This window comes from Oncorhynchus gorbuscha, linkage group LG22, assembly GCF_021184085.1.
Source record: "Oncorhynchus gorbuscha isolate QuinsamMale2020 ecotype Even-year linkage group LG22, OgorEven_v1.0, whole genome shotgun sequence".
Classification (NCBI taxonomy): Eukaryota; Metazoa; Chordata; class Actinopteri; order Salmoniformes; family Salmonidae; genus Oncorhynchus; species Oncorhynchus gorbuscha.
Genome location: NC_060194.1, coordinates 25,626,864 through 25,649,999, shown reverse-complemented (window position 1 = coordinate 25,649,999; position 23,136 = coordinate 25,626,864). Strand labels below are relative to the sequence as shown.

Here is a 23,136-nt window from a genome sequence, read left to right as displayed (position 1 = left end):
ACTTTCTTGCCCTCCAGCACATGAAGCCCTCTTTTATTTTGATCATCGCAGCACAATGGATTCATGCCATTCTGGCAACTTTTTTCAGTATCAGACCAAATTTACATACTGCTTAACAAGTTAGTGCGCGACTGTTGATGCCTCTGATCAAAGTGCTTTTGGAAATCTTTCTCTCGTCACATGTTTTTTTATTCTTGCAATCTTTTCTTTTTTTGCGATAGCATGCAGAAGACAGGCATCTTTAACTTCGGGGCAAATAAAGGTAACCTCAGTGTTGGACAAGCCCAGATGTCATCCAGACTGGACAAGCCCAAATGTCATCCAGACTGGACAAGCCCAAATGTCATCCAGACTGGACAAGCCCAAATGTCATCCAGACTGGACAAGCCCAAATGTCATCCAGACTGGACAAGCCCAAATGTCATCGGGCAAAGAGGGTCCATGTCCAGAGGACAAACAAAATGTAACCTAAGCAGTATACAGTGTGTGTGTGTGTGTGTGTGTGTGTGTGTGTGTGTGTGTGTGTGTGTGTGTGTGTGTGTGTGTGTGTGTGTGTGTGTGTGTGTGTGTGTGTGTGTGTGTGTGTGTGTGTGTGTGTGTGTGTGTGTGTGTGTGTGTGTGTGTGTGTGTGTGTGTGTTGTGTCTGTGGCTTTCTGTAGGTTGTAGTAGGGCCGGGGGCAGGGAGGAGATGACAAAAGTCAAAGCAGTCATGTGTCATTTTTGGTGCTGAAGGGCTGAGACCTGCCTTCAGGCCTGTCCTCCCTGTCAGAGGCACTCAGATATCTGCACGTACACACGTACACACACACACGTACACACACACACGTACACGTACACACACACACACTGACCAACATAATATTAAGCATTTTCATATGGTACCTTAATGACAGAGCTCCAAAAACAACGTGACAGTCAAAACGACAGAATGAAGCTACGTATTTCAACTGTCCTAAACCATTTATTAATTAAGTATGACAAACCCTCATGACTGGGAAGGAAATAATACCTCCCACAAGTAATAGAAGGACACAGAATCTGTGGTGGTGATAATATGAGAGTGAGACAAAGGGAGAGCATTCAGAAAGGCAGCAGGCCCTGAATCAAGCCATCTAACAGTCAGGTCAGAGGACCCTTTAAACCAATAGCCATGAACATTTCCATTGGGAATGCCCATATAAAAAATACTACAGTTTACTATAGAATACTACAGTACCTACTATAGAATTATGTAGTATACTGTAGAATACTCTACAACACACTGTAGTATCCCTTGATCATGTGTAGTACTTAGTATAGAATTTTGTAGTATACTGTGGAATACTATAGTAAATACTACAGTATTAAGAAAAAAACTATAGTAAATACTACAGAAATGTCTGCAAAAACACTAGTTTGCAAAAAAATTACTATAGTAAATACTACAGCATTTAATTTGCATATACCATGCCCATTTCCTTTCACCATATCCCAATTTGTGCCACCCGTAAATGAGAAACCTACATGCCAAGTATAGACCAAATATTATGTTCCCTATGTGTATAAAAAAGAGCAGAAGCTCTGAGCTCTCCATTCAGAACCTAGTCCTACCTAGCTACAGGTTATAGAACATTTGTTCTTTTATGTAATGTCCCCAAAAACCCTACAGTAAATAGTGCAGTATATTACAGTCCACAAAAACACAACAGTAATTACTATAGTATATACTATTATATTTTTACTGCAGTATATAATCTATAGTCAATACTACAGTAAGTCTGCAAAAACACTACAGTGAATACTATAGTATTCCTACCATAGTATACACTATAGTATTTTTTCATGTGGGTTAGGACAGGTGGTAGAGGATACTACATTCATTCGTCATTGAAAGACACTAACCATTTACCATGTTACAATCATGAGTATGCTTGGCTACTAGGGTGCATAGTACAATTGAAACATTAAATAATGAAATAGAGAGAGAAAAAAATTGATTCAAAAATACAATAAAAAAGGGGGTGGGTGGAAAGAGCGGAACTGTGGGAATGCGAGATTGCACCCCCCTTAAGGCCATCAAATTATCATATGGGCCGTTGGTTCCTTCTTATGCGTCGGCTGACATTTTGCTGTAACCCCATCCAGTGTAATGCTATGTGATGTGTGTGACTGGCTTCTGCCATGGCCCTGAGAGGCCAAGACCCTCCGGGCTACTGCTTCCTGCCCTGTGGCATCATGAGAATTGTTTACTTAGCCCTGTCTGCTCCTTCTGGCCTCTATCTCCTTCCTCTCCCTTTATTTCTTACCACCTCCCTCTAGTTCCTTGTCGCTCTCTCTGTCCCTCCCTCTCTCTTCCTGTGTATGTGATAGTATCCTCTTTCAATTAGAAGAGGATGTACTCGGATTTTATCCAGGGAGACAAAAAACTTGTCAGGTGACACGAGGTAAGAGTAAAACAGCCCTTTAGTCTGTAAACACTGAACTGTTTGTGTTCCAACACACATTCAACACTCACAAATGCCAAGGCTATCAATGAATTTTGTTATATCCATTACCACCAATGTGTATGTTAGCAACTGTTGTGACAACAATGGAGGGTGTGTTCACAAAGCAAAGATAGATACTCTGTAGGCCTATGAATTAGTGATGTGAGATAAATATGTGAATATGATTCTTTAGTCAATGCATCCCCAGAGATATAATAGGGGATCACACATGTGATTACACATATGTCTAAGCCTACATATATACTGCCAATTTGTCCATCCTTTACTTCGTGGTCTGACCATAACCCTGCAGGGAATGAGTAAAGGCCAGCGGATCAGACAGGCTATGCATGGATAATGGTGTATATAACTGTCGAAAAGTGACAAACAGAAAAGGGACAGTGTTGAGAGTGTAGCCTTTCATGACCCAACACACTTTGACAGCTTGGCCATGCCTGCAGGACATAACCCTTGTTTTTTTTTCATCTGACAGTTTTAAGAAAATACAACTCTCTCTCTGTCTGTCCCTTCTGTCCCTTTCTCTCGATGAATTCAGTTGTTCTTCGAGCCTTTGAGGCTGTATGTTAAAGCGCAAAGAGACAAAAACATGTCAGAAGCCAGTAGATTCAGCTAGGTGACTAGACTCATACTGTCAGTCTTTAGAACAAAAGTGAGATGAAAGTGTAACTGATATTATGAATGTACTGCTTCTATGCAACACTGCACCCTTCTGGTGACAAGTGGTACTGGCTCCAATGAACAGAAGCACTCCGTACAAGAGGACTGATATAACCTTAGCTCCCAAGGGTTGTGTGTCTCTGGGTGTGTGTTTTGCCCTTGAAGCAGTTATCTTATCTAGACCCGGGGACATTCCACACTGATAAATTTAAACATCCCAAGAGGGGATGAAATACAGCCAAAGGGTAACACATTAGAATGACAAAATGCAGATCCCCAGCCCGCACTGCTTGCAATGTGCACTGTATGTGAATTGAAATCAACACGACAGGAAGCTACATGGATTTTGTTATTATACAAAGTACAGCAGAATCATACTAGAGGTTGTTTCTATCATGTGTTCTGTATTCAGGTAACATTAGTCTATTGACTAATGCATAAATACTCTGGGTTGAGAGTGTGTTCAGTTTAAAATGTTTACTATGCGTAATAAATGTGTGTATGCAATTGGTTTGCGATGCTTGTGTGTACACATACATCTTATATTGTTTACTGTGTGTATGCAATTGGCTTGTGAGGTACATTATTAGTGTGTGTGAACACACTCTGTAATGCACTCCGTCTACAGCCTTGGGCACTGTGCATTCCTGCTTGGAGAGCACATGCCCCCGGGCCTCGTTCCTCCATATATGACCTCTAGTGGAGCCATTACTTTCTGCATTAATGACGAACAGCCAGCGATGGGAGAGATGGGCTTTGTCCCAAGGCAAAGTAGCTCACTCTGATTATGGGCAACGACAAAGGGCGAAAAACAAAGGGTGTGTTCCTCTGCCCAGGCATTGCTGAAGCATGCCACATCTTACAACACCTAGATAGGTATTTTAAGTATCAGCTGACCACATCATATGGTGAATCTGGTGCCCGAGGGCAAAGTCAATGACATGTCACGCAACCATTGGTTGATGCATGCAATGTCTGAGCTGGGGAACATGACCAAAGTCTTCCCATAAGCAGTTCAAACAGAACTATCAGCAGTAGTACATCCCTGATTAAACAGCATGATCATTTCACAGGTGCACCTTGTGCTGGGGACAATAAAAGTCCACAACACAATGCTACAGATGTCTCAAGTTGAGGGAGATTGCAATGCTGAATAGAGGAATGCTGAATAGAGGAATGCTGAATAGAGGAATGTTGAATAGAGGAATGTCCACCAGAGAATTGAATGTTAATTTCTCTACCACAAGCCACCTCTTGTAATTTTAGCGAATTTGGCAGTAGGTCCAACCGGCCACACAAACACAGACCACCTGTAACCACATCAGCCGAGGACCTCCACATCCGGCTTCTTCACCTGTAGGATCGTCTGAGCTGTAGGTTTGTGCAACCAAAGAATTTCTGCACAAACTGTCAGAAAGCACCTCAGGGAAGCTCATCTACGTGCTCGTCGTCCTCACCAGTGTCTTGATCTGAATGCAGTTAGGCATTGTAACCGACTTCAGTGGGAAAATGCTCACCTTCGATGGCCACTGGCATGCTGGAGAAGTGTGTTCTTTACAGATGAATCCCGGTTTCAATTGTAACGGGCACATGGCAAACAGTGTGTATGGCCTTATGTGGGCAACCAGTTTGCTGATGTCAATGTTTTCAACAGTGTCCCATGGTGGTGGTGGGGTTAAGAGCAAGCAAAAGCTACAGATAATGAACACAATTGCATTTTATCGATGGCAATTTGAATGCACAGAGATACCTTGACGAGATCCTGTCGTTACATTCATCCACCGCCATTACCTCATGTTTCAGTGTGATAATGCACGTCCCCGTGTCGCAAGGATCTGTACATAATTCCTGGAAACTGAAACATTTCCCAGTTATTTCATGGCCTGCATACTCACCAAACATGTCACCCATTGAGCAAGTTTGGGATGCTCTGTATCGATGAGTTTGACAGCTTGTTCAAGTTCCCACCAATATCCAGCAACTTCACAAAGCCATTAAAGAGGAGTGAGACAACATTCCCCAGGTCACAATCAACAGCTATGGGAAGTAGATGTCACACTGCATGAGGCTAATTGTGGTCACACCAGATTCTGATACTGGTTTTATGATCCACGCCCCTACCTATTTTTATTTTGTTACCAACAGATACATATCTGTATTCCCAGTTGTGTGAAATCCATAGATGACGTATTAGGGCCTAATGCGTGTATTTCAATTGACTGATTTCCTTAAATGATCTGTAACTCAGTAACATATTGGTGTACAGTTGAAGTCAGAAGTTTACATACACCTTAGCAAAATACATTTGAAATCAGTTTCTCACAATTCCTGACATTTAATACAAGTAAATATTCCCTGTTTTAGGTCAGTTAGGATCACAATTTTATTTTAAGAATGTGAAATGTCAGAAATGTAATAGTAGAGAAAATGATTTATTTCAGCTTTTATTTCTTTTACCACATTCCCAGTGGGTCAGAAGTTTACATACACTCAATTAGTATTTGGTAGCATTACCTTTAAATTGTTTAACTTCGGTCAAAGGTTTCGGGTAGCCTTCCACAAGCTTTCCACAATAAGTTGGGTGAATTTTGGCCCATTCCTCCTGACAGAGCTGGTGTGACTGAGTCAGGTTTGTAGGCCTCCTTGCTCGCAAATGCTTTTTCAGTTCTGCCCAGAAATGTTCTATAGGATTGAGGTCAGGGCTTTGTGATGGCCACTCCAATACCTTGACTTTGTTGTCCTTAAGCCATTTTACCACAACTTTGGAAGTATGCTTGGGGTCATTGTCCATTTGAAAGACCCATTTGCGACCAAAATTTAACTTCCTGACTGATGTCTTGAGATGTTGCTTCAATATATCCACATAATTTTCCAGCCTCATGATGCCATCTATTTTGTGAAGCGCAAAAGTCCCTCCTGCAGGAAAGCACCCCCACAACATGATGTTGCCACCCCCATACTTCACAGTTGTGACGCGTATCCTTCCTGAGCGGTATGACGGCTGCTTGGTCCCATGGTGTTTACCCTTGTGTACTGTTGTTTGTACAGACGAACGTGGTACCATCAGGCATTTGGAAATTGCTCCCAAGGATGAATCAGACTTGTGGAGGTCTACAATCTTTTTTCTGAGGTCTTGGCTGATTTTTCTATTGATTTTCCCATGATGTCAAGCAAAGAGGCACTTAATTTGAAGGTAGGACTTGAAATAAATCCACGGGTACATCTCTAATTGACTCAAATTATGTCAATTAGCCTATCAGAAGCTTCTAAAGCCATGACATCATTTTATGGAATTTTCCAAGCTGTTTAAAGGCACAGTCAATTTAGTTTATGTAAACTTCTGACCCACTGGAACTGTGATACAGTGAATTATAAGTGAAATAATCTGTCTGTAAACAATTGTTGGAAAAATTACTTGTGATATGTGTAACTCAGGGGACTTTAGACTGTCCCCTCGCCCATACGCGGGCGCGAACCAGGGACCCTCTGCACACATCAACAACAGTCACTCACGAAGCATCGTTACCCATCGCTCCACAAAAGTCGTGGCCCTTGCAGAGCTTCAAGGTCTCAGAGCAAGTGACGTCACCGATTGAAACGCTATTTAGCGCGCCCCGCTAACTAAGCTAGCCGTTTCACATCCGTTATACATGCACAAAGTAGATGTCATAACAGACTTGCCAAAACTATCATTTGTTAACCAGACATTTGTGGAGTGGTTGAAAAACGAGTGTAAATGACTCCAACCTAAGTGTATGTTGGGTTTATATTTTTGTTCAGTGCAGATAAACTCTGTCTAAGAAGATTAACCTGAGTTAACTTGGAGAAAGTTAAATTAGTAGCTTATTTTGATGCTCCCATATAATTTGGCTTCACTTTAAAATCACTACCACAAGCATTAATTTTTTTTTTTTAAATATTTTGTTATACGTTTGGTCAACTTGTGTCTCCGTCAGCATAATCATTTTACAAGAGCTTCTGACAGAGCTTCAACATAAAACTCATTGAAATACAAAATGAACGTTTAAGAAATGAGTTTGATAAATGTGACATTTAAACCCTATACGTATATATTATGGCTATAAGAGGATACTCCTGAAATTAACTTAATTCCCATCCTTTTATGACCCCCACAAACAAGACAATTTGCAGACAAATTGCAGTTACTCTTACCAGGGCAGTCAAGGCACCCACTCAGAAAATCCTGGCTGGGGGAGTTGACTAAATTAAGGACTTTACCATTCACCATAACGTCTTTGGTGAGAGTCACAAGGAACCCCGGGGCTTTTCAGCAGAACCCGGCAGCACTTTTCAAAGGGTTCCAGATTGAAGTCAGTGAAGTTTAACACTGGGGTCTGAGGCCAGAATTCCATTAAGCAGGCCTACCACACCACCGGCCATAATTGTGTCTTTAAAAATTCAGAGCAGCGGTTTCTTGATCAGCAAATTTAGGGTGAAATAAAAGGGAAGGAAGAGACATATCTTGGACCACCAAAAGAACCTTTGCTTGGTCCAATGCAAAAATGTTATGCAACTGTCCAGTGTTTCCAGATTTCTATGAAATATTACCTAGAATTACATTGAGTGAAATGTTGGTTAAAAAAAAATAATGTGAGAAGACTGCTGATTGGCCAGCTCAGTTAGTCTGATTGAGGTGTGTGTGTGTGTGTGGGGGGGGGGGGGGGGGTTCTCCAATTTATGATTTGGACAATATGAGTATAACAAGTCAATATTATTTGGGTAGGAGTTAGAATATTAACTTGAAAAAGTGAGATTTTCACTGGACAGTTACCGTAATTGCTGGACTATTAAGCACACCTGAATATAAACCTCACCCACTGAATTATTGAAAAAATATGTATTTTGTACATAAATAAGCCGCACATGCCTATAAGCCGCAGGTGCCTACAGGTACATTGAAACAAATGAACTTGGTCACTATCTTCCTCCTTCTGTGCACTGAAACCACTGAAGTCATCTCAGAATTGCTTCATCCGATGTTGGATCGTTTTCATTGTCGCTCTCGTCACTTTCATCCGGAGGCAAATACCCCGCTGAGCTCATGCTGCCCCTTCAACACGCAGCAGTCCAGCCTTTCCAAACCCGTTGATGATAGTGATTTTTTTGACAATGCTCCACGCTGTCAGGACCCACTGGCAGACTTGACCATAAGTTGCTCTTCGCATGCAGCCCGTTTTAGTGAAGGATTTCTCCCCACTTGTCATCCAAGACTCCCACTGAACAAGGAGCGCCACCTTAAATGCACGATTTACACTGATGTCAAGTGGCTGCAAATACTTTGGGCCATCTGCTTTTCTTCCCTCTGAAAGCCTTTGTTGTCTTTTTGCACTGAGTCAGTTCCTCACGCTGCTGTTTCCAACATCTTATCATCGACTCATTAAGGCCAAGCTCCTGTGCAGCAGCTCTTTCCTTTTCCAACAGCCAGATCGATCGCCTTCAACTTGAAAGCTGCATCATATGCATTTCTCCGTCTTTGCCATGATGAGGGTGACAAAATTACTACCGTAATCAGAATGATGGGAAGTTTGAGCGCGCTCGATTTTACGTCACATTATGTGACAGTGCTCAGTGTTTTGGTGGCATGAATCTTGTGAAAGCGGGAAAAATCCATAAATTAGCCGCGTCGCTGTATAAACCGCGAGGTTAAAAGCATGGGAATAAAGTAGTGGCTTATAGTCCAGCAATTACGGTACTTTAAATGACTGAGGGAGAAGTGTAGCACTTGCTGCAGGTGGTTCCCTGAACCACCTCTACGCAGACGACACCATTCTGTATACATCTGGCCCTTCTTTGGACACTGTTAACAAACAAGCTTCAATGCCATACAACACTCTTTCTGTGGCTTCCAACTGCTCTTAAAACGCTAGTAAAACTAAATGCATGCTTTTTAACCTATCGTTGCCCGCAACCGCCCGACTAGCATCACTACGCTGGGCAGTTCTGACTTAGAATATGTGGACAACTACAAATACCTAAGTGTCTGGCTAGACTGTAAACTATCCTTCCAGACTCATATCAAGCATATCCAATCCAAAATTAAAACTCTGCCTAGAAAGCCAGCATCCCAGAGTCGCCGCTTCACTGTTGACGTTGAGACTGGTGTTTTGCGGGTACTATTTAATGAAGCTGGAAGTTGAGGACTTGAGGCGTCTTTCTCAAACTAGACACTAATGTACTTGTCCTCTAGCACAGTTGTGCACCGGGGCCTCCAACTCTTTCTGTTCTGGTTAGAGCCTGTTTGCACTGTTCTGTGAAGGGTAGTCCACAGCGTTGTACGAGATCTTCAGTTTCTTGGCAATTTCTTGCATGGAATAGCCTTCATTTATCAGAACAAAAATAGACTGACAAGTTTCAGAAGAAAGTTCTTGGTTTCTGGCCATTTTGAGCCTGTAAGAGAACCCACAAATGCTGATGCTCCAGACCCTCAACTAGTCTAAAGGCCCGTTTTATTGCTTCTATAACATAATTTAAAAATGGTTTTCTAATGATCAATTAGTCTTCTAAAATGATAAACTTGGATTAGCTAACACAACGTACCATTGGAACACAGGAGTGATGGTTGCTGATAATGGGCCTCTGTACACCTATGTAGATATTCCATGTAAAAATATTTATATAATTTTTGTAATCTGCCGTTTCCAGCTACAATAGTAATTTACAATGTCTACACTGTATTTCTGATCAATGATGTTCTTTTAAAAATGGGACAAAAAAAAGCTTTTCTTTCAAAAACAAGGATACTTGTATGTTTGTGATATATATATATTACTTATATTTTTTTTGTGATAAGGTGCTCGATTTCTGCCTGCAGAAAATGAATATTTTAGCACCAGCACCTCACAAAAACAACAATGAATCTAAAGAACATAACACTGACACCATAATGCAATAGAAGTCAGTAATAGGGCATCTTGTGAATAAAAACAGAGATGGTACATGAACAAGTTGACTTTATTAACCATTTTGATCCAATAACATTCACTTCAAAGAAGTTCAACAACATACCTTAAGTTGGCAGAGGGGAGACCTCATTGTAGGTCTGAATCCTAACTTGAGATCCATACATTTGACTTATATTTCCACATAAACAATGCATTGATGGCAATGTGAGATGTGACTAATTCAACCTACATGAAGTTAAGATTCTGCCCTTAGCGTGTGACATGAAAGCTGTTTTGGGCTTGTAAACACATTTTGATGTTAGACCAAATATGCTGCCTTTAAGCAAGTGCTAAATGAAAGCCAGAGTTTTATTATGACTTCAAGTAGACTTCTTCTGTTTTTTCTTCTCTGCCTCATCTTCCTTCTCTTTCTCTATCTCAGTCACCAGAGTCTCAATTTCTTTGGACTCCAATAACTACATAAAGTAAAAAAAAATACAGCAATTAGCCCATAGACAAATATATTTGCAAAGCAGTAAATACTAGTACATGAGACCAAGACCCTTACCTTCAGTGGCTGGTTTCTTCTAATTACAGCAAGTTCAATGTTCTTCCCACCAGACTGAACCACCTGGGGACATAGTTCAAAGGTGTACACATAAAAATATGCATGATGGATCAGGTGCAAACCTATGCTGAATTGCAAATTGTCCCCTTTCCCCTAAATGTTTGTAATATCCAGAATTATTGTAGGTATAAATGATATGCTAATTGTATAGCTCTATCTTGCCCTCTAATTGGCTAAGTGGCATTTTTGCCATAGTGAATAGACCAATTCAATTGCCTCAGATAAAGAAGTGCCTAAGAAGTAGGGGTTAGGGGTCAGTTTGGTATTTACGACCATAAAAGAGAGAATTTGACCTCACCTCAAGCAAGGCTTTGATGGCCAGCTTTATCGACTCATTGTCAGTGGCGATGGCTTCATCTGTGTAGTTCTTCTCCAGGAACTCCCTTACCGTCTTAGCACTACGGCCAATCGCATTTGCCTGAACAAAGGCATAGGAAACAAATCCGTAGCTCAGCATTTTTAAACTAAAGTAAAACATTTTAAATACACATCAACAGGAAAATATTTTCTCCTACTAATGTGGATTTAAAAAACAGACCTGAACATTTAGGATACGAAATTATCACATTTTTGTAATGATACACTTCAGGCACACTAGTTATAGACACTATAGCTGTGAAGAAAGTTTAACATATTTGGCTGTGGAGAAAGGTAAGCAATCTTTGTGGATTGGCTGACCTTCCATGCGTGGTAAGTTCCAGAGGGGTCAGTCTGATAGAGCCTGGGGGTCCCATCACAGTCAAAACCCACGATCAAGGCAGAGATGCCAAACGGTCTACGTCCATTGCTCTGAGTGTAGCGCTAGAGAATTAAAATGTCAAAAACCGGTTATGAACACAAAACTGACCTTCAAAAGACCATTCAGTCAAGCATCATATGAACTCACTCTTAGATAGGATTGTTGCGCATTAACTCATCACAGAAAATCTAAAGTCATGTCACAATTGTTTTTATGGTGTTAGTAATTGGAAAAAATATCCACAAAGGTATTTTTCACTTCCTCCTTGCTTCACCAAATCAAAATACAAGTCCCACACAAGCTACTGTTCTCTGGCACACATACATGGCTTTCTTTGGGTTGGGGGGGTGCTATCTCGAGAGAAAGATTTACGGAGGGCTGTGACTTCCTGTTTAAGTGAAGTCTGTCCAATTGTTGAGTGATGTCTGTGTCTCATGGATGGCAATAGTGGGTGTTATAATACCCATAAAACCTAGCAGTAAAAAGGGAAACGGTTCCAATCGTTTGTCCACCATAAATGCTTCCCCAGAGAATTTTAGAAACACTTATTACAATAAGGGCTGTATTTCATGTAGGCTTACCCTGGCTTGAGTTTTGATAACCATGTAAATCTCGCTCAGACAAGGTGACTTAAAGATACTCAGCTCTATTTACTCTCAGATTTGAAAATGCTTTTAAGCATCAAAGTAGAACTCATGTAAGACTACAAATCGTTGCAAGCTCATGTACATCATCACTAGATGATACCTTTCCTAAAAAGGTTGTGTCAATTTAAAACTTGCACAGGACAGTTGACAGAATTGTCCATCTAAAGAAACATAGCCAATTTAGATATTACATTTTTTATTTTACCTATATTTAACTAGGCAAGTCAGTTAAGGGGCAGAACGACAGATTTTTACATAGTCAGCTCGGGGATTCGATCTTGCAACCTTTCAGTTACTGGTCCAACGCTCTAATCACTAGGCTACCTGCCTAATTGGTAATAATCCCTGGATTAACTTTTGCCTCGATTCGGCAGTCTCATCCAGATCATCATGGCATTTGTAGTTCTTCATGATAGCCACGTTAACGGGGGGGGGTAAATACAGGCAAATATATGGCTAAAATTCACTGTCGTAAATACACTTACATGGTTATCAAAATGTCACGCCAGGATAAGCCTAGTGTTCCTAAAATTCTCTATGGCGAACGTTTTATGGTGAAAGAGCAATTGGAACCATTTCCTTGTTTGACCTTTAGATGTGTGTATTATGACTCATTCTGTGGTACTCAAGCCGTTAGGGGCTGTTTGTTCTTAGTTCGAGGAACGGCGACTACCGGTTTAAGTATGGCGATGTAGGCTATCCTACCTGTTTCAGGGTGGCTATGTGTCGTGTGATGTACTCCACGGTCACTGGGTCCTCCACAGTGAGCCGGTGACTCTGGCACTCCACACGAGCTCTGTTGATCACGATGCGGGCATCTGCGGTCAGGCCTGACAGACAGCTGGTTAAATAAGACCAAAGCTTCCAGCAGGTTTCAATTTCAAGCATATTAATGAAGTTTATAGGTACCTGCAAATGCCATGCAGACATGGTCGTCTAGGGTGCATATTTTGCGGACTGTTCTTTCCTCCTGCAGCTTGGCCACTGACTTCTTCTCAACGCCAAGGACAACAATGTCTTTGCCCCTGATGCCCACCTAATGTTAGAGGAATGAATGGGGAAATGAAACAGTCAGCTAGCTATTTAAACAAACAGCACATGCGCTGTGACAGTTAGCAAATCTAACTTGCTAGCTTAGTAATCACACAAATTATGCAAGTAAAAGTATTCCAGATAACAGCATTAAATAATAGAACATGATAATTTACTAGCAACTACTAGCTAGTTAACTGAGTAAGCTAGCTATAAATTTGGGAAGTCACTAGTTACCACAGCCAGAGTCATAAACCCACCCATTTTGACCATCTCTTCAAAGGTAGGAAGCATGAGTTTTTACTCAAAGTAACAGTGTGTCAAAGACTTAGTTGTAGTCACGATCTCACTACCTATAACTACAAACAATGGTTTTAGCATTTTTACATATTTATTAACTTATTTCCAGATAACTACCCACAATGCACTATTTCTCAACATCATCTGGAGACCCGATACTAGTTCCAGCTGGCTAACATTAGCTACTTGCCATGCTAGCATGTAATTTAATTCCAAACCAAGTGTTGGTGCTGGTGAGCTACTATGTACATCCATGAAGAAAAACGAATTCCTGTGAAAAACTGCAAGGCCTGTTCTCCTGTGCATTTGGTAGTGGTAGTCAAGTGAGCGGTGTAGTTGTTTTCCATCATTTGTAGCCAGTGCAGTAAAACCCACAGGTAAGAGATAACGACTAATTTGTTGCCAAAAAACGAGACGCAAGCTTTGAAGCGGGCACGGTTTGTCCGGTTGAAGAGAGTGAATTGGAATAGGAAGTATTTTGAGCACCACACATCTACTGTATGCAGTGCTCATTTCACCCCGGGGGACTGATAAGCTAAGCACTTGTTGGCTGCTTTTCCTTCACTCTGCGGTCCAACTCCTCCAAAACCATCTCAATTGGGTTAAGGTCAGATGATTGTGGAGGCCAGGTCATCTGATGTAGCACTACATCACTCTCCTTAGTCAAATAGCCCTTACACATCTGGAGGTGTGTTGGATCATTGTCCTATTGAAAACCGAATGATAGTCCCACTAAGCTCAAACCAGATGGGATGACATATCGCTGTAGAATGCTGTGGTAGCCATGCTGGTTAAGAGTGCCTTGAATTCTAAATAAAATCACAGACAGTGTCACCAGCAAAGCATCACCACACCATCACACCACCTCCTCCATGCTTCACCGTGGGAACCACACATGCAGAGATCACCTACTCTGCGTTTCACAAAGACATGGTGGTTGGAACCAACATTTTGAACCCCAAAATCACCAAAATCAGCAAACAGGCAAAACATCAATACAGGACTAAGATAGAGTTGTACTACACTGGCTGATGCCTTTATCCTCTCTGGGATGTGGTCAAAAGCCAGGAAAAATTCAGAGCGCCAAATTCAAAAAAATTACTATAAAAATCAAACTTTCATTAAATCACATGCAAGATAGCAAATTAAAGCTACACTTGTTGTGAATCCAGCCAACATGTCAGATTTCAAAAAGGCTTTTCGGCAAAAGCAAACAATGTTATTATCTGAGGATAGCACCTCAGCACCTCCGAAAACAAAGAGAGAAACCATATTTCAATCCTGCAGGCGCGACAAAACGCAGAAATAAAAATATAATTAATTCCTTACCTTTGACGAGCGTCTTTTGTTGGCACTCCAATATGTCCCATAAACATCACAAATGGTCCTTTTGTTCGATTAATTCCGTCGATGTACATCCAAAATGTCCATTTATTTGGCGCATTTGATCCAACTTGCGCAGCGTGACTACAAAATATCTCAAAAGTTACCTGTAAACTTTGCCAAAACATTTCAAACTACTTTTGTAATACAACTTCAGGTATTTTTTAACGTAAATAATCAATCAAATTGAAGACTGTGTTCAATACAGGAAGAAAAAAAACTGTAGCTAGCTTTCTGGTCACGCGGCCTCTATCTAACAGTACACTTTAAGTGACCCTCGTTCAAGATGGCCGTACTTCATTACACAAAGGAATAACCTCAACCAATTTCTAAAGACTTGACATATAATGGAAGCAATAGGAACTGCAAGAAAGGCCCCTGGCCTTTCAAATGAAACCCCATTGAAAAGAGAGTGACCTAAAAAAAAAATCTGAATGGTTTGTCCTCGGGTTGCCCGCTAAATAAGTTCTGTTACACTCAGACATGATTCAAACAGTTTTACAAACTTCAGAGTGTTTTCTATCCAAATCTACTAATAATATGCATCTCTCATCTTCTGGGGATGAGTAGCAGTCAGTTGAATTTGGGCATGCATTTCATCAGGACGTGAAAATACTGCCCCCTGTCACCAAGAAGTTAAACATGTCAACATTCACAAGGCTGCAGGGCCAGACTGATTACCAGGACGTGTACTGTGAGCATGCGCTGACTAACTGGCAAGTGTCTTCACTGACAATTTCAGCCTCTCCCTGTCCGAGTCTAATACCAACATGTTTGAAGCAGACCACCATAGTTCCTGTGCCCAAGAAAGCGAAGGTAACCTCCCCAAATGACTACAGACCAGTAGCACTCACATCCGTAGCCATGAAGAGCTTTGAAAGGCTGGTCATGGCTTACATCAACACCATTATCCCAGAAACCAAAGACCCACTCCAATTTTCATACCGCCCTAACAGATCCACAGATGATGCCATCTCTATTGCACTCCACACTGCTCTTTCCCACCTGGATAAAAGGAACACTTGTGAGAATGCTATTCATTGACTACAGCTCAGCGGTCAACACCATAGTGCCATCAAAGCTCATCAATAAGCTAAGGAACCTGGGACTAAACACCTCCCTCTGCAACTGGATCCTGGACTTCCTGAAGGGCCGCCCCCAGGTGGTTAGGGTAAGTAACAACACATCCGCAGCGCTGATCCTCAACACAGGGACCCCTCAGGGGTGTGTGCTCAGTCCCCGTGTACTCCCTGTTCACTCATGACTGCACGACCAGGGAAGACTCCAAAACCATCATTGAGTTTGCCGATGACACAACAGTGATAGGCCTGATCACAAACAATGATGAGTCTATAGGGAGGAGGTCAGAGACCTGGCTGTGTGGTGCCAGGACAACCTCTACCCCAACATGTTCAAGACAAAGGACCAAAAAAAGGACCAAAAAAAAGAGAACTGAGCACACCCCCCATTCTCATCGACAGGGCTGTAGTATAGCAGGTTGAGAGCTTCAAGTTCCTTGGTGTCCACATCACCAACAAACTAAAATGGTCCAAGCACAACAAGACAGCCATGAAAAGGGCATGGCAAAACCTATTCCCCTTCAGGAGACTTAAAAGATTTGGCATGGGTCTGCAGAACCTCAAAAAGGTTTTACAGCTGCACCATCGAGAGCATCCTGACTGGTTGCATCACTGCCTGGTATGGCCACTGCTCGGCCTCCAACCGAAAGGCACTAGAGGGTAGTGCGTACGGCCCAGTACATCACTGGGGCCACGCTTCCTGCCATCCATGACCTCTATACAAGGCGGTGTCAGAGGAAGGCCCTAAAAATTGTCAGACTCCAGCCACCCTAGTCATAGACTGTTCTCTCTGCTATCGCGCTGTGCCAAGTCGCTTCTGAACAGCTTCACTGTAAGGTGTTGCATGTGACTAATAAAATTTGATTTCATCATACATGTCAAGCAGTGATGCTTCAGCTCTGTCTGTCCGTGGCCTCTTCTTCGGTGCGGTCACTGTGTTCATTTCCATCTTGTTTAGCTGCTTATGTAATATTTCAAGTAAACCCTGTTTCTTGTCTGCATCAAAGTAGTGGTCCTTGTACATAGCATCGAGCATGGTGGCGACACAGTAAAGAGAGAATGCCACCGAATCGCTTATTCACAGCCTGTGTCGGGCAGTTTTGTTGAGCAGGCGTTTCAATGCCATGACAGAGGGTATCACTTCTGCTGCCGGCGCAGTTGATGAGCTTATTTCTTGAGTCAGTTGTTCGAATAGAGCTAGCATGTTCATGTTTCCAAGTTTCAAACATGTGCTCAAATGCCATTGAAATGGAAGCAGCGGTATGACAGCCACATTCATGAGCATGCAAAACGACTTTTCTCAGTACGAAATCCTTGACGACCAACTGTGTTGTCAGACTCAGCATGCTCACGGGGCTGATATTGCTAGTCCAAATTTCAATCATGAAGCTAATAGCAGTGATGCTATTAATGTGTAACTCCGGTAGGCAACATCTGAAAAATAGTGCATACTTAGTGTGTACCGGTGCACGACCATTCGGTGAAAGCCAACATCACCCACGACAGAGAACGGTTGATTGTCAAGGGCAATGAATTCCATTATCTTGGCGTTAATGGATTTCGCCTTTGAGTTGTCTTGCTGAAATGTTCTTCCTCTTTCAAATGACTGCTCGATTCACACAGCAGACATTGTAGACTAGGAATGCTGTGTTGCAAGTCTCACGCTACATTTTACGTGGCGTCATTACATCATGCACCTACATTATATAGGTATGCACGTCAGCTTTGACATCAGTTTTGCACATCAGCATTAAACTAGACATCAGCCGATGTCGCCATTTTTAGCTGATATCGTCCGATACCGATATATCGTGCATCCCTAATTTACAAGCTCCCTTTATTTATCCTACGCTGACTTGGTGTACAGGGAGAACACTAAGAACAGCCCTTGTTCTGAATTCTGTTGCTGTACATTTCAAAAGTGCTAAACAAATAGTTAGACTACCTCCATCCTAGCTCGCTCATTAATGTCTCAATCGAAATTACAGATTGCCTCTTATCCACTTGTTGTCCCCTTATGCCATAGTTTGTACATCTTAATTTACATTAGAAAGCACATTTGTTTAAGAAAGTCAGCCATATCAGCTATGATTTTTTAAAGGCAGTAAATGAGGCTGAATTAACTGTTCCACTGCCAGATAAGCCTCTGCTGATAGCCAGGTGTAGTAGTGGTAAGGTGTTGGGACTGCTGTTGGGACAGCTTTATGTAGGCCTTAACAGTTTGTGGGCACCGTTTGTCACCGTTAAAGTGCAATTAATGTATTGTTTAGTGTTGTGTCGTGTCGTGGCTTTGCTGGCATGCATCCCCTTCCTTTTTGGGCCCCACAAAGATTTCCATGCTAAAATCGCCACTGATTGTTAGATATAACTGGCCCTCCTTTGAATTTCAAAGTCCCGATGTTGCCCTCGAGCAAAGTTTGCCCACCCCTGCTTAAAATCTGATTTGAAACCTAACTAACCTCACCCACACTGCTAACCTTAAATGATGGTTAAAAGGCACTTTTTTTAAATGTTTATATGTAATATAGCCAATTTGACTTTGTGGCTGTGGTTACAAGTGGAAACCATCCATTTTCTCATTCAGCCAAGTCACTAAAAGTTATCTAGTTAGCTAAATGACATAGCTAACAGCTGCTTATCAGCTTCATAAACTTACAGCGGTGGAGCCTTTCTTCACAGCCTCTTGCGCATATTCCACCTGAAAAAGGTGACCGTCAGGAGAAAATACAGTGATCGCCCTGTCATATCTTGCTGCCATTATGTAGTTGCTAGAAACAAATGCAGTGAAATGTGTGTAGCTACTCAGCTTGTGAATGTTTCCTAGTCAGTTTTTGTGTGTACACTCACAGAGCGCATGCGCTTGAACTCTGAACTTGGACGAGTTCAATTTTGAGCATTTCCCTAAGAAAATACCCACCATTTCAAAGTTATCCAAGTGCAACTTTTTATTTCACTCTCCATAACTCGAAAATATTTCATAAGTGTGGTTCGGAACCATTGTAAGGGGATGATACAGACGTTTCCAGCGCTGTTTGGTTCCTTTCCGGAGCATTGTATTTTCCAATCCCCTGGGGTTGAGTTTGGATTATTCCAATACGAGAAATGGTTTGAACATATTGTTTTGTTTTTATATGTCTTAATTGCACCCCACTAAACAATGATACAATGTATTGACATGTTGGTATTGTTTCTATATTTCAGTTATTACTTCAATTAATGTTTTAATATCTCACGAAGATAAATATATTAATGACATTTTCGTTCACCCCTCTAATGGACTAGCTAATACGTTCCAGAATAGCGTCCTATTCTATTCGTTTTCTCATAGCAGCTGGATATTATGCTGGTAGCGTGATCGTGTAATATTATTTTTCAAAATAATATTTGACTTGCAAAGACATACTGAACTGGGAATATCGATATGCTTTTGCACTCTAGTGCAGTACAACTGTTTTTCGCAGCATTGCAAAGCTTAGAAAATTTGTATTGATAATTTTGTTGTTGTAGTATTAGTAATTTATCCTTTATTTAATTAGGCAAGTAAGTTAAGAAAAAAATCGTACTTACAATGACAGCCTACCCCAGCCAAACCCTAACCCAGATAACACTGGGCCTATTGTGCACCACCCAAATAAAATAAAAAATCACAGCTGGTTGTGTTTCAGACTGGAATCGAACCAGGGTCTGTAGTGACACCTCTAGCAATGGGATGCAGTACCTTAGACCGCTGCACCACTCGGGAGCCCATTAATATCACCATTTCTTTTGAAGGTTTACAAATACTGGTATGTTATAAGCTATTGTGTACGCTATATATAAGCCTAACTTTTTAAAATCAAAACAAATCTTATGTATTTACAAGTTACATGTAATGAATATTAACCAGGCCACAGTATAATTGCACCTTTTTTTTTACAAGTTGTAGGCTGATATATACTTCTTATCTGTCAAGGTTAACAGTATACAGTAAAGGCATAGGCCTGTTAACTAGTTTTAAAAATGTATATCATAGACAAGATTATTGACAAGCAAGATTTTCATGATTATCGATTAAGGTCAGCAAAGCTACTTTTTATAGAGTTTAAAATGCATTACAAGAGACAACAAGGCTGACAGTACAAAGTATAATGAAGCTTTCAGAACAACAATGGAGAGTTATAGGCTTTTCTATCAAGGTTAGCAGTATACTGTAAAGGCCTATTAACCAAGTTTTCAAAACCAACACCAGAGAAAAGAATGAAAGATATTCATTACATCTCTGTATTATGTATTATCTATCAAGATCAATAAGTTTAAAATAGTTTCAAGTGTATTATGTAGTCATTTTCTCTCTGATAACTCATATAAAACATACTTTCGCATTCCATTGTGACAACTTATTCATGTTGCACTCTAATAAGACTGCTTTGGAGAATAATCACACAGACATTACAACTACTACCGTCTGACTGTTTTCTAAAATGGGAGCACCTATGAGAAAATTATAGTTTAGTGTCACATTCACCACCAATCCATGCATTGCCAGAAACTGTAATGCCAGGTATTTATAACCTCTTTGCTGTCACTAAACAGACTGTAATTCCTGACTCTCAAAAGACGCAGGGGACATTAACACAAATTGTTCCTTTTGATGTGACTTCAAAAGATCATAGTATATGTCAATTATTCGGTCACTTGTTGTCATTGCTTAATATGCTATAAAAGAGTTTGAAAGAGTTTTTGTTGTCTTTGGAATTTGAAGTTTGGACTGACAAATAAAATATCCTGCATATATAACATACAGCTTTTTGAATTATTTAGTATTATAGCATTTTCAGATAATTATCAATTTGGGAAATTGTACACACTACATGTAAATCACTGGTATTTCGACTGCATTCAAGTATAAAAATCAAGTGTGGGCTTTACCTTAGAGAAGGTCCAATAATTCCTGAAGCAAGCTGTGTTCTATCATACAAAATGAAAGACAGTGAGAAAAGGTACTACATTTTCTTCAGAAAGGCAAAAGTAATCTGTGCTCTGACAAATCCACAAAGAATGACTAATCTGGGTCAAAACTTCAAATTCCAAAGACAATCAAAACTATTCCATCTCCACTTACTAAAGAGGATTATAACATATTAAGCAATGACAACAAGTGACCGAATAATTGACATATACTATGATCTTTGACCCAGATTAGTCATTCTTTGTGGATGTGTCAGAGCAAAGATGACTTTTGTCTTTCTGAAGAAAATGTATTACCTTTTCACTGTGTTTCATTTCGTATGATAGAACACAGCACTGATATTTACAACTGATATTCAACACAGCAACAGTATATTAATGTATTGTTTTGGAATTAGTATAACATGCAGGACTAAATGCATATGTCAATAACACAGTCCCCCTCCAAAACTGCTGGCTGGTGTGTTTACGGACATATTCAATCAATCCCTATCCCAGTCTGCTGTTCCCACATGCTTCAAGAGGGCCACCATTGTTCCTGTTCCCAAGAAAGCTAAGGTAACTGAGCTAAATGACTATCGCCCCATATCACACACTTCCATCATCATGAAGTGCTTTGAATGACTAGTCAAGGATCACATCACCTCCACCCTACCTGATACCCTAGACCCACTCCAATTTGCTTACCGCCCCAATAGGTCCACAGGCGACGCAATCTCAATCACACTGCACACTGCCCTAACCCATCTGGACAAGAGGAATACCTATGTAAGAATTCTGTTAATCGATTACAGCTCAGCATTTAACACCATAGTACCCTCCAAACTCATCATAAAGCTCAAGACACTGGGTCTCAACCCCGCCCTGTGCAACTGGGTCCTGGACTTTCTGACAGGATGCCCCCAGGGGTGCATTCTCAGCCCTCTCCTGTACTCCCTGTTCACCCATGACTGCGTGGCCATGCACGCCTCCAACTCAATCATCAAGTTTGCAGACGACACTACAGTGGTAGGCTTGATTACCAACAACGACGAGACGGCCTACAGGGAGGAGGTGAGGGCCTTCGGATTATGGTGTCAGGAAAACAACCTCACACTCAACGTCAACAAAACAAAGGAGATGATTGTGGACTTCAGGAAACAGCAGAGGGAGCACCCCCCTATCCACATCGACAGGACAGTAGTGTAGAATGTGGAAAGTTTTAAGTTCCTTGGTGTACACATCACGGACAAACTGAAATGGTCCACCCACACAGACAGCGTTGTGAAGAAGGCGCAGCAGCGCCTTTTCAACCTCAGGAGGCTGAAGAAGTTTGGTTTGTCACCAAAGACAGTCACAAACCTTTACAGATGCACAATCGAGAGCATCCTGTTGGGCTGTATCACCGCCTGGTTCAGCAACTGCTCCGCCCACAACCATAAGGCTCTCCAGAGGGCAGTGAGGTCTGCACAACGCATCACCGGGGTCAAACTATCTGCCATCCAGGACACCTACACCACCCGATGTCACAGGAAGGCCAAAAAGATCATCAAGGACAACAATCACCTGAGCCACTGCCTATTCACCCCGCTATCACCCAGAAGGTGAGGTCAGTACAGATGCATCAAAGCTGGGACCGAGAGACTGAAAAACAGCTTCTATCTCAAAGCCATCAGACTGTTAAACAGCCATCACTAACATTGAGTGGCTGCTGCCAACATACTGACTCAAATATCTAGCCACTTTAATAATTAAAAATTGGATGTAATAAATGTATCACTAGTCACTTTAAACAATGCCACTTTATATAATGTTTACATACCTTACATTACTCATCTCGTATGTATATACTGTACTCTATACCATCTACCGCATCTTGCCTATGCCGTTCGCCCATCACTCATCCATATATTTATATGTACATATTCTTATTAATTCCTTTACACTTGTGTGTATAAGGTAGTTGTTGTGAAATTGTTAGATTACTTGTTAGATATTACTGCACGGTCGGAACTAGAAGCACAAGCATTTCGCTACACTAGCATTAACATCTGCTAACGATGTGTATTTGACCAATAACATTTGATTTTATTTTATTTGAAACTAAGCATATTTGAGACGCTGAATATTTCCCACCCCACTTTATCTGAGACAGGTAGAAAAGTTCTCTCTATAGCCCAATATTCTTAACATACCAGGGTCAGCATTGAAATTTTGTATTAATGGTCTCTAACATTTGCACAATAAAAGTGGCCATTGATAAAATGCAATTTCATTTGAATTGGTTATTCACCTTGCAATGTTTGGAAATGCGGGATTTTATTTTGAAGGTTCCTCATTACCGTACGAAAGTGACG

The 23,136-nt window shown here is 41.2% G+C and overlaps 1 protein-coding gene across 1 annotated transcript; it reads right to left on the bottom strand.

The window, feature by feature from the left end:
- Positions 1 to 10,097: 10,097 nt before the first annotated feature.
- LOC124010110 (proteasome subunit alpha type-7-like) lies at positions 10,098 to 18,704 on the bottom strand. The gene is made up of 7 exons (XM_046322465.1): positions 18,510 to 18,704; positions 12,969 to 13,095; positions 12,765 to 12,889; positions 11,352 to 11,474; positions 10,972 to 11,091; positions 10,614 to 10,676; positions 10,098 to 10,521 (listed from the first exon to the last, which is right to left on the bottom strand). Exons 1-7 carry the CDS (start codon positions 18,609 to 18,611, stop codon positions 10,426 to 10,428), a joined length of 756 nt encoding a protein of 251 aa, XP_046178421.1. The 5' UTR covers positions 18,612 to 18,704; the 3' UTR covers positions 10,098 to 10,425.
- Positions 18,705 to 23,136: the final 4,432 nt, after the last annotated feature.